Source organism: Manacus vitellinus, unplaced genomic scaffold (assembly GCF_001715985.3).
Source record: "Manacus vitellinus isolate BGI_N305 unplaced genomic scaffold, ASM171598v3 scaffold_80_pilon, whole genome shotgun sequence".
NCBI classification, from domain to species: Eukaryota; Metazoa; Chordata; class Aves; order Passeriformes; family Pipridae; genus Manacus; species Manacus vitellinus.
The window spans coordinates 1,126,713-1,139,293 of NW_021940818.1; the positions used below are offsets into that span (position 1 = coordinate 1,126,713).

Here is a 12,581-nt window from a genome sequence, read left to right on the forward strand (position 1 = left end):
TCTGTTATACTGGTTCTTCATATAAGAGCTTACTAAAATTGTTGGTGGTACTCACCAAGGCATAACTCTTCCATCTGTGTATTTTAGCTGTTTGTTTTGGCTTCTAACATGTTTAGCCACTTTGCCTGGTTCACCCTGGGCAGCTTTGTGCTTGGCCTTTGCTTAAAGCCATGTCTCCTTATGTGTGTTCCCATAAATATGTGGTGACTTTTCATGGGTGATGTGCTGTGGCAGCACCACAGGACTCAGCTGTGGTTTAGGAGTAAGGTGGGGTTGATGGCACACTCCAAATTCATCATCTCCCTGGCAACATCAAAACGATCAAAGCTACTTAGTCTTTTTCTCCCTACATCAAATCCCTGTCAAGGGCACATTCATGAAAATATATAAGCTATTTCTATTATTATTATTATATGAATTTTTTTAGTGTTTGGCAGTGACTGGAAATTTGCCATCCACCCACCTTCCCCAGATGGGTGAAAAATATCATTTAGAGCAACTGAATATAAACCAGGTGGTGAATTACAGCAGAAGCATTGCTGAAGTATAATGTTTAACAATGTAGTCTGTGGGACTGATTTTATACTGAACTTCCCATAAATATTAATGTATCATAAGAAATAGTGATGCAAAGTGAATGTATTTCCTTGATAGGGGATTTTTCTTGTCAAATGCTTGGAGTAACAGTCCCTGAAGGTTAGGTACTTCTGTCAGACATTCACTCATGTTCTCCTAATTGGTGTGCTCTTCTGGTTTGTTCATCTGTGTTCTCCCTACTTTTCATCAGCTGTTCTCATTACAAGGTCCAGGCTCGGAGCAGAGTCCTCACTGGTTTTTAACTGGTATAGTCATCTTTTGCTAGATGACATTAATGACTGTAAAATGCTTCCCATCTGCTCTGACAATTCCACAGCTACTTTGTTTGGGTTTATCTGGGATGAGAGACAGCGGAAAACGAGACCTGTCATGTCATGAAAACCCTTCCCAAAACAGTGCCGTGGGTATGGTTCAAGTCAGCACCCTTCCCTTGGTAAGGAAATTCACTGCCATTTGAAAGCTGTTGGGGGTGAGAAGGTTTCCATAATTTTCTTGAATTCTGTAAAAGAAATGAAAGGATCAAGGCTGAAAGTCTTCCCTGCTGTTTTCAGGCAAGCTTGTTTGGTGGGAGTTTTTTTAACCTAAAGCCACTGTCATCCTTGGGTTTATAAAAGGGCTGCCTTACAATAAAGGTAATGCAAAGACATATTAAACTACTGACTACATAGGTGACATTGTTACACAAAGGAAATCAGGCTGATAAACAAATTCATTTTTCACTAAATGAATCAGTACTTTGGTTTCAGAGTGGGGAAAAGCGCTTCTTAGGGCATAAACTTGGGGATTTTTCTTTCTGTTGCAACTCTTATTATTTTCCTAAGAAAATGCTCTTCATAAACATGTACCACTTGGGTGACTTAATGTTATACGTATATTCTGTGTGTGGCAGCTGCTTAATTATCAAGACAGCCTTGTGTGATTGTGTTTTATGACGTTGTAAGCTGTATTTCCCTTGAGATAGAGGATCTGAATGCGTGGGGGTAGTGACTCATTTTGCCCAGTCAGATGGTGATTAGGGCTTTCACGGCATTTACATCACAGCAAGATGCTTGTGTCAGGTTGTACAGTTTAATACTGCATGCAGCATTAAAGTGAGAAACGGACCAAGCGTGACACAGTACCTGGAAGTGCTGTGACAGATAACAAGCCTTGTCCTCGTTGATTTGTCTGCAGCAGGTGACAATGGTGTGTTGATTTTACCTTTGCAGTGGATGGCAAATGACCCAATTGCTCTGTAGAATCAGCAGCACCTAGACAAAAGCCATGTCTACATAGTGAAGTACCTCTAAAAAAGCCAATTAAAAAATACTCTTCCAAGGATCCCACGAGGGAGCGTGTTCTCAGTAACTCTTTGTTCCCTGCTCTGTACTGCACTCACAAGCTGGAGAGGGAGATTTGGGGTTTTATGAATGGTAAATGGGGAGGGACATAATGTCATCAGATCGTGATGTCAGGCCAATGAATGAAATACTTCCCTAATGTATTGCTCCAAGCCCAAGAAAAGGGACACCACCTCAGTTCGGCTCCCTAGAATAAATCGTCTTTTGCTGACGAAGTCATCTTTCCCACGTGTCATGAATAATCCATGTAAATTGGGACTTAAATAACCAGGAGTCAAGAAACTCGTGGACCAGTGCACGTTTGTTCCCTTGCCCGTCCTCCCGGTGGAGCACCCCTTCGCAGGCACCGCTCATGGGCTCCGGGAGTTGAAGCGCTGTTGCCGATTCCTGTTGTTCTCCATCCATTCCCAATGTTCTGCTTTTGTCTGCAGAATTCTTTGTTGAAGCTGCAAGCCCTGGAAAGCGAGCTGTGCTCCGCGTTCCTGCCAAGCCAGGAGGAAACCCCCCCGCTGCCGGCGCCCAGGGACGCGGCCCCTCCATCGGCGCAGCCCGGCGGGCAGGCTGATGGGGCCGGCGGTGGAGGTAAGCGGTCCCGCCGGGCTGTGTTCTCATTTGCAATTAGAAAAGAGCCTTGTGACTTGCAGTTTAAAATCAGGTTTGCAGTCAGTCCTCCCGGGAAACGGTGCAGAGCTAATGCAAAGCACCATTTCCTGACGCAAATGCCGTGTAATGTAAAAAGGGGGTGATACCTCTCAAAAGGACAGAAATTAATGGCTGTAACCCTTTGGTTTTCTGAGGGAGAGTCTTGCTTTTCAGATAGGTTTTAAGAATTCTGACTCTTTTATTTTCAGTTTTAATCTGCTATTTTTTTCCAAGTAAATTTACGCTCTTTACTTCCTATGTCTGTATTGTGTGAGATCACCTGCCATATCATGTAATTCTATTTTTGTCATTCTTTTTGTCAGAGCAATATCACTTCATTTCTCCTATTATTGATTTTAATTTAATGCATCAGCAGAGAGATAGCGAAGGTGAGTTGTACAGCATGTGGATTTTAATCATTCATGAACCCGTATTATTACACATATGGGCAAACTGTGGTGTGTTATCTTTCCCTCTTTCCTCAATATGGAAATAAGCAGCCCCAAGGCTCGGCACTATTTTTGTCAATTCATAGCTTGCAGTCCCAGGGCTTGGCAGAGTCGTGATGCTCAGCAGAAGAGGAGTCACTGTTTGTGAAAAATAGGTCAAAGGAGTATGACTAATGCATCTCACAGACTAGTGACATGAATACACAAATACCTAAACTGTGCACCATGCGTGGTTCAAATTAAGGCAGGTAGGTAAATCCCTTTGCAGTTGATGTTTCATATGCGAATAAATCTGGGTTCACAAGAACTTACTTTAGAAGCTGTTTGCTCAAGAATTTTCAGCAGAAAATAACGTTATTTACCTAAAAAAAAAAAGTGATAGTGTTCTGCTTAAGAAATTCTAAAGTTGGAGGTTTGCATTGCAAAATTAAGGAAAAAGGTATGCAGAAGTCAAATTATTATAAAAATGAAGGAATGTGAAAATGCTAAATGTCCTGGGTTTTAGCTAAAAAAAAAAACAAACAAACCAGGAATGCTTTAGCCCAGCAAGGCAAATACTTTAATAGCTCTTGGATACGGGTATGGAACTTGGGCTGGTGCCAGCCTGGGCGTGCATCTGAGGCAGAGACAGGTCTCATGTGTGCTGCACAGAGGCATTTTGCAGCTCCTCCGAAATCTGCAGTGACCCCTTTCCTTTGTGACAGGGTGGGGTTTTCCTCCCTTTCCAGTAGTTTACCGCATTATTTTGTTCTGGTAGCTTCATAGTTCATTGTTAGATGGTCCATAATTGTTTCCTGTACTTATTTTTGCTGTTTTGATTAGATTTTCTACTTCCAGTACCCTCTCTGCTCCCATTTGCCCATATGCAGCTACTTGGGGAAATATTGCATGATGTAGCATTTCTCTTGCACAGTTCAGAGCATGCTCTGTCACTCCAGCAGTTCCAACTCTTGCTTTAGTTAAAGCTTCCCTATTTAATGGGTTTTAACATGCAGTCATTCCTGCTAACCTGCTTTGTGGTTTGTGGTATTTTTAGCAACTTGCCATTTTGCACAGGCAGAGCTGGCCCTAATTCTGCCTTTTAAATTACTACTGAGAACTTCTGATGCCCTGAGTTAAGGTGCAGTTGTCACATGGGACTATTGGCTATTTCAGCTCAAACTTGGATGGAATCCAGAGATTTGTACCAGCCTAGGCAGAGTTTTCAGAGAATGTGCCATCTATGCTACATCTCTAGTTATTAGCTTTTCCTCAATGAATCAGGCAAAATAAACACAATCCTTTCATTTGCATCCCAGTCAACAAAAATTAGAAAGGTATGCATCATATGTATGGTGAATGAAAAGAGAACAGTCTAGTAAAATGACAGGGTATTCCAGGATGCAAATTTTAAGGGGATGAACAGCAACAGGTGACCAAAGTCAGCAATTTCCAGTTTACTTCTGAATATGTAAAAAGAGAATTGGAGCTGCCAAAGTAAGACCATAAAGAATTTCTGGGGGTTACTAAGCTAGTTTCTTAAAGGGGAAAACAGAGAAGAGCAGGGTGTAATTTCTATAGCTTTTGGATATTAGTACACATCAAATATATGACTTGAGCAGTGAGCAGCTGAACCTAACTACAAGAAGTTCTAAATGGCCTTGAAATTAAAAATCCTGATAGCAGCATTCACAGACATTACACGTTGAGGGCTGAACGCATTACAGATGCATATTATTTTTTCTATACAAGAGATTTCAGTGTATTATTGTTTTATTTGGAGAATATCACAGGCATAAATACAGAGTTGTACCATAGGACTTATTGCCATATGAAGTCCATCTTATGAACAGATTGCATAAGACAGCAAAGCTGGCTTTAAGTCCTGTCCAGCAGATGAGATGGAGTAGATGCCAAGGGGCAACTTACTGGCTTGGGTAGAGGTGGCTTTAATTCTCAGTTTTGTCAAAAATAGAGGCTAAAATTAGACCAGACACATGAACACATGGTCAGTTCATGGGCTACTCTCAGGATAATGCTTAGAGTCTTGTTTGTTTAGGACCTAAGCAGAACTGGAACCAGGATGATGACCTTAAGCTTTAATTAAAAATGTGGTTGGTTAGAACTTGTCATCACTGAGGTGTTTCACTATGACAGTAATCAGGCCATGTGAATGAATCAGTTTGAATTATTTGCTGACCACTTATGAACAGAGGCAGTAATTTAATGCACCTGTAGTAGGGTTGGAACTAAAGCCCTTCTTGGGCCATACCAAAGTTGCACTAGTGTGCACAGCCCTGGTGCCAAGGAAATGGAAGTGCCCTGGCCTTTGGGAAATATTCCCAAATTCATCTGGCATGCAGGTTGTCTCCTTTTCTGAATAAAAAAACCTCCTTGAGTTTTGTGTGTTTTCACGCTGGCGCTGCACCAGCCACTACCTGTCCTTTGCATTTATCTTCAAGGAGTGTTCAGTCTTGAATGTGTGCTTTTCTTCCACTTCTGAGACTGGGTTGGCCCCAGGAAAATTGCCTGGTTGTAAATGTGAAAAGGAGCAAGTGTCTGTGACCCCATGGTTTATCAGCAGTACAGTCTTCTGCAAGAGGGGTAGTTCTAGGTCCACAGGAAATCAGAGTTTAAATGTTGGAAAGTTGTTTCCTGCACCTGTCATACACAGACCAGCTGATCTTTTTATCACATCATTTTCCTTTCACAGCGAGGGGATTGCTACTTAATATGACTATAAAGGAATTTATTCCTAATAATAACAGAGCATGAGAAATCTGTGAAACTATTCTTAGTCAACCCACTTCACAGTGATTGTATATTTCTTGAAGTTCAAAGATGGTGAAATTAAAGAAAGGAAGCCAGGTTCTTCTCATTGATAGTCTTCAGAGTAAAAAAGCCCCAGCAACAACAGCAGACCAAAACCCAACCAAAACTATAATTTTTAAAAAAATCTTACAGGGTAAGGAGACAGTACTTGCCAAAAAGAGATAACACTTTTGTTTGCAGAACAGCAATTATTCCAGCCATTATCACTGTGTGCTGTCAGTACCTGATTTCCCATGGCTTGTACAGTTCTCTACCCTTGCTTCTCCCAGATGCCTTTCTGGATCTCTGTGGGAGGATTTGAATCTCACACATGATTTAGGAGACTTGGGTGTTGCTCTGGTACCTTGGAGAGTGGAATTTGACCTTCATAGTATGAGGTATTTAGAGGAAAGGTGCAAGGTTGGAATTAAAAATCAGCCACATTGTCTCATCATGAAAATGCTTAACATAATTATTGATGATGCTGCCAAGAGTAGATGAGTTTATAGATACAAAGGTCACATGCAACTTTTGCATGACAGACTAAACTGTGATTATACAGTAGGATTTTTTGTTGTCTGTAAAGCAAAAACGGGTGGATAGTGCCCAGTACAATGATATTTTAGGCCATTGTAACTACTATATGTTAACTTAATAGTTGTTTTTTTGTGAAGGCTGCCACTCAGAGCTGTTTTTTCCCCCACTATCCCAGTGCAGCAATAGGGATTTGCAGCTTTGGTATCTCTTGGGCAGAGGGCAAATAAAATGTAATGCAAAGATTCCATTAAAATCCTGACAGAAATACCCACTCAGCATAGGAATGTCATGTCCCATGTGCAAAGGAGAAAATCAAAAGAAAGTGAAGGTGAAAGAACTTACCTAAACCTGCCAGTTCTTCTGTGAGTAAATCCATGTACAGTTGTTTTCCTGTGCAGTTTTAGACTTTAATTGAATAAAAAGATTCTGTGAAATGTATTAGAATGCAAGCCATATGGAAAATGTAACACTGATCAGAAATCACATGCATGCTGCCTGGAAATCCAAAATAAATGAACTAAATATATGAATTAAAATATATGAATTAAAAAACTGTATATATAAATGGGTTTAGAAAAAAAAATAACATACCTGGTGTAAAATATTATGTGCTGTGGAAATTGCTGTAGGGGGACCTGAGACAGAGCATAATCTTTGCTTTAACAAAGCAAAACGCAGAGAATTTTGGGCAAGGACTTTTATGAATGTGGAATTTCTCCCTAAAAAGTATAATCTGCTTTAAATTGCAATCATCTGATAGCAAAAATGTGGATTAGGCTACATCATCCTCACCCACAACTACTGAGGGTGAGGAATAAGATACAATGATTATTCCCTTTAATGTACTCATGTACAGCAAAGGGAAGATGAACTCTGGATATTCCCTGGAGGTAGGCACTGTAATGTGCCCATTAGTTTTCATGTCACCCATAAACAGAACCAGTGAGATGAAGTTCACCAATTCCTACTTTTTTCTTGATCACCACTATAAAACAATTTTACCTTTTGAGGCACCTGGGGTGAGGTTTCCATTCACAGTCCAAGACACTGTTAACATGGTATCACAAGCATGACTCCTCCAGGCAGCAGTCACTGCCCACTTACCTTGAATAACTAACTGGAATATTACTGGTGGTGGTTGCTATTTTCATATCCTATGTTCTTCAGACCCATAGGTATGTTCCTTCAAACCTTCACAAAAATCTGCAAGCAGCCCTGGAGGTTCTCGGCATCAGGGCACATTATATTTTTGATCTTCCTTTCTCTTTGCCAAGGCAGTAAATGATAAATCACAAAGTTAATCTTACTTTGCACACTCGTCATCTACTCCAGAAATGTGGCTCTCAAAAGCAAACAGTTCTATGAAAATACAGGTAGTGCTGCCATTCTGGGAAACTCTCCATCTTTATATTATACTTCATTATTTATAAACACACCCATCTAGCTTCTCCTGTGGAACTCAGAAATGATTTAGGTTAAGCCAGTGACTGTACTTCTCTTCAGTCATCCTCAGTCCCGTGTTCATCCTGCATGTGACACTTTGCTGAACTGTTTGCTGTTTACTTTGAGCCCTTCTGCAAGGAAAGATTTGCATTCACCTTGGTAGCTCAGTACCTTGTGAGTGACCCCCAGTCCACACTGATTTGTACTTTCTTTCCAGAGCCTGTGCCAGCCCACAGAGTCTGGCAGAGCGACATGGAGAGCAGCCCACAGGAGCATCACTCCCTAGGGACCAGTCGACTGCTGTATCACATTACAGATGGAGACAATCCTCTTTTGTCACCACGCTGCTCTATCTTTAGCCAAAGCCAGAGATTTAATCTAGACACAGAGTCTGCCCCTTCTCCACCAAGTGCTCAGCCTTTCATGGTGTAAGAAAATGTATTTTAATTCTTATGTGTCTTTAAAACTTTTTCTGCAATCCACAGCCTTTGACTCTTCATGGGTTTTTTTTAGTCACTGTCATGTCATAAACAGGAAATTTTTCATATTGTGGCGTATTTTGACATGGATAATTTGCAGTACCATAAATAGGAACTAGTGTTCCCTCAGTCATAACAGAGGACATTGTTTGAAATCTTTGTTAACTACAGTTAGCAAGGACAGTTTTAAATGTCAGTTAGTAATCAGTGTGATAAGACAAAGTGGCATAATACTAAAAATTTCAGCTGTAACTGAACTACAGTTTGAGCCATTCACTGGATGTGAGTGTCAAACAGCATATGAACTATTCATATATATGATTTCCAGAAACCAAGCTGTGAGTTACAGACAGAAATCAAACTTTCTTAAAAGCTCATATACATAGCTTCATCTGCATATGGATAATAATCAGATCTGTTGATTTGCAACTGTAAATAATTAAAAACTAAACTGCCTTCAGAATGATAATGATTATTCCCAGCAATGAAAAACTCCCTGCACTTAGTTTTGCAAATCATGTCATTACATTCTCCTGTTATAGCTGGAAGATTTGTGAATTAAGATATGGGTGTTAAATGTAAATAATGGATCAGGGTTTGACTTACTAGATTAACTTTTTTTCCAAAATATTCAGAAATCCCACAATTAATTATAAAAAGAGAGAATGAAAGACAGACAGTGAACCCATTATTATACCCTAGGGGTACCTTCAAGCAAAAGCAATTATTTTATGCTTACTTTGTAAAACTAAGCTGTCTCTATCTTGTGAAACAACCTAGCTGTGAATTCTGAAGTGCTAAGAAAGGGTTAAAGTGTGCCTGAAAAAAGGCAAGGGCCATTATAGCCAGTTCTTAGATCCAGCAACTATTATTTTTGCTTTTGCAGGCCAAGAAGTTCTTCCAGATGTAACTGTGAAGACTGCAAAGAACCACAGACAGTAACACAACTTACCAAGCATTTGCAGAGCCTCAAGAGAAAAATTAGGAAGTATGAAGAAAAGTTTGAGCAAGAAAAAAAATACCTGGTAAGATAATAATTGAAAAAAAGAGGGAGGCAAGGATCCCAGTGTATTTAAACTTATGCAAAACAATACAAGAAAGGGTATTTTTAGTAAAATGAAATGGGAAAAATTTCAATGAGGGAATATCTTTTTAGCATCTTCCAGTGTAAGCAGTAGTTCTGAGACTCTAATTTACATTTTCTTTGGATTACCTTTGTTGCAAAATATCCATCTTTGAGAAGTGTGAAGCAGTGAAATGTAGCTGATGATGCAAAAATGCAAAATGATGCAAAAAATGAAAAAATGAAAAAAAAAAAGATGAAAAGCTACTTATTCACTTTGTAGAACTCATTTGCTTGGAAACTGTTGCTCCTCTGTGCAGATTCCTTCTTTCAGGCAGACTCCTGTAAACCTCCAAAGTGTGGGGCTCAACAGAAGCTGATGGCAGAAATTAAGAGAAATAAAACTTATGGGAGGTTGTTTGAGGTCAGTGGTGAGCGCTGTGCCCTCTGTGCAGGATTGTTCATATCGAGCTGGTTTGTGTAATGTGAATTGTGCAGCTTAAACATATCAAGGAATGTGTACAATATGAAATAGGGAAGTTTGTGATATTTTCTGACCATATTAAAATTAATTACATATTACCTTGTAATCCCATTGATGACTGAAAACTTAAACTTGTGAATTGTATGGCCCAGTGGTCATCATATGCTCCCAGGAGAAAAATTTTATACATAATCCTCACACTGTGACCAGGAAAAAAAATATTTTAGAGGCTTAATTTTGCAAAACTGTTATGCCATTTTAAATATCTTGAGTTTTGAAGATCCAGTGTAAATTGATTTAAACTTGGAGACAATTTCTAAATGCAAAGAAAGAACTGATATAGATTTAGTCGTTTGCTACTTTTGAGATGACTCTAGCACAGGACTTTTTCATTTGATTATTTAAGCAGGTCAGTGGAAATTTTTTAAGTGCTGTTTCCCAGCAGAATCCCTGTCTTAAAGCAAGGGCTTATCCCTGCAAGGGACAGAGAGCTTCAGTTACCATCCTGGAAATCACTTGGGAACTTGACTAAAATTGGGTATTTGATCAATCCTTTTGAAGTCACTGAGGTTATTTACCCGATTAGTCAGAGACTTAGATGTTGTTGGGTCTTTTTTAGGATCAGAGACAAAACACCCAGATCCATGTAGCACTGTGCCACAATGGGGCACAGATAAGTCGTGACAAATTAATGCCACGATCAAGCCAAGTGCTCTGCATGGCCCCGTGACACCATGCAGTGGGAACTACGGGCATTTTGGAGCACAAAGGGTTTTGTCTGTTTGATCACTTAACTCTCAATTCCTTCTGTTTCTTTACATTCTTTACATTTGTCTTTGCATTCAGCCTTCCCATGGTGACAAGACTTCCAATCCTGAAGTTCTGAAATGGATGAATGCTTTGGCCAAAGGTCGGAAGCAGCTCAAAGGTACATAATAATAGAACGTCACTTTCCCTTTATTGCTGAAGCTTTTGGAAGTAGGAATGTACCTGGAATATTTTAGAGTCAGTTGTCTAACATCACTGCTCTGCTTATTTTTCACAGTGCATGCCAATAAGGCTTTCAAAGGCAACAGAGATATTAGGGGATATGACTTGCCTTGATTCCTGAAAGCAGGGATTAAAGTAAGCCAGTTCAACCTTCATAGCAAGGCTAGAAAGGGGAAGGGGAAAAAGACACCGTCTCTCCCTTATCACTATAAACATTCATGCAAAAGGCAATGCTATTTTGAATATTTTCATGAGTGCCTGAAATAGAGAAGTTAAAACTTTCCTTGTAATGGCACAAATGTAGGTGCAACTGTTTCTTTATGACTGAGGATATTCATCTCTAAAGATTTTATTTATTTTGATCATAAGAACAGATCTTTCCTTGGTATTAGATTTGGTCTTGAGGGTCAGGTTTTGCCCTTGACTGTCTGCGAACCACTCCATTAACGTCTAGGGGTGTATCACATGCTTTCCCTCAGGGAGAATGTAGCCAAGACAGATTGATTTTTTTTTAAGGCTATTTATAATTTATCTAAATCTTTTTTTTCCCCTGTTATAAATGGATTCTCACTACTAGATAAATTGTAGTACTATATTTCATCTCTGTTCTGGATGTAGTTAATAATGTAGATATAGAGGCTGTGATTGTGGTAAGTAAAGAATTAGAAACCCATCTTTCAGTAAATTTCTTCTGGAAAATTCTCCCTTGATCCCTGTAAGATTTCATCATCATCATTATTATTTTTGTTGTTGTTGTTTTTCCTTGAACTTTGTGTTACAAATCCAGGAAATACAAGTGAGAAGAAATGGCTGATCTACATAGTTAACTTTCTGAAAATAATCTTTCTGACTCAACCATTGCTTCTCCTAGCCAGAGGTCTAGTGTTCATAGATCAGCCTCACCTTCACACCTAAAATGCTTAATCCTGTGACAATCCTTGATTTTATTATCCTGAATAATGGCACTGCTTTTAAGTGAAGTGAGATTCATGAGATTAACATGACAAGTACAACTGAAATGGAAAACACTCAGGTGCTTCTTAGGTCCTTCTCCAAGTTCATAAGGCTTGTCCATCATTTCTAACTCTGTGGGTGTACTAAAAAATACTGATTTTCCCTGCCAAGCTGGCCTATATCCTCAGACTTGTCACAGCTAAAAAATTTTATTACTGCTTCTGCATGGATTTCAACAAATTTAACACATGTGGAGCCATCAATCTCCTGCCTTGCCCAAGGTGCTGCACCAGCCAGATGTGTGCTATGAACAAAGTCTGATTTTACAGGAGATAATTCAGATTGCAATTCAATTTCCTCGTTGCTCTGTGCAGGTCTCTGGAGCTCCAGGGTCTTTGGCTTGGTGTCAAGCTAATATACTCACACACTTTATCACATCCAGGCAGGTTGCTGACTGGGAAGCTGTCTGTCTTCTGGGTTGCTCAGATGCTCTTCTGGCAAGGGAAGTGGCTGTTTCTCCACCTGAGCCTGGCTTAGGGCAGTGCAGTCTCTGGAAGGGAGGTGGATGGTTTAAATTGCACTGGAGAGCAATGTTGGTTATCCAGACCTGGGTACTCCAGCAGCCTGGCATGGAGGGCTCTGTGGCACAGCTTGGCCCCCACAGCCCTTCTCATTCTCCTCCTCCCTTGTGCAGCAGCACAGGAGGGCAGAGAAGCCCAGCTCGGGTGAGAGGGGAGCAGATGCTGCAGAGACACTGCTCTGGCTTGGGAAGGTGTCTGTGAAAGATGCATCCTTGGACAGCAATGCCCACAC

The 12,581-nt window shown here is 40.1% G+C and overlaps 1 protein-coding gene across 1 annotated transcript in view; it reads left to right on the plus strand.

The window, feature by feature from the left end:
* Window positions 1–12,581, plus strand: part of FAM13C (family with sequence similarity 13 member C) — a 125,348-nt gene that overhangs the window by 99,207 nt on the left and 13,560 nt on the right. The window contains exons 12-16 of the mRNA XM_029964840.1: window positions 2,369–2,519; window positions 2,903–2,968; window positions 8,016–8,226; window positions 9,164–9,302; window positions 10,671–10,752. Coding sequence (XP_029820700.1) covers window positions 2,369–2,519; window positions 2,903–2,968; window positions 8,016–8,226; window positions 9,164–9,302; window positions 10,671–10,752 — 649 coding nt within the window. The remainder of the gene's footprint in view (window positions 1–2,368; window positions 2,520–2,902; window positions 2,969–8,015; window positions 8,227–9,163; window positions 9,303–10,670; window positions 10,753–12,581) is intronic.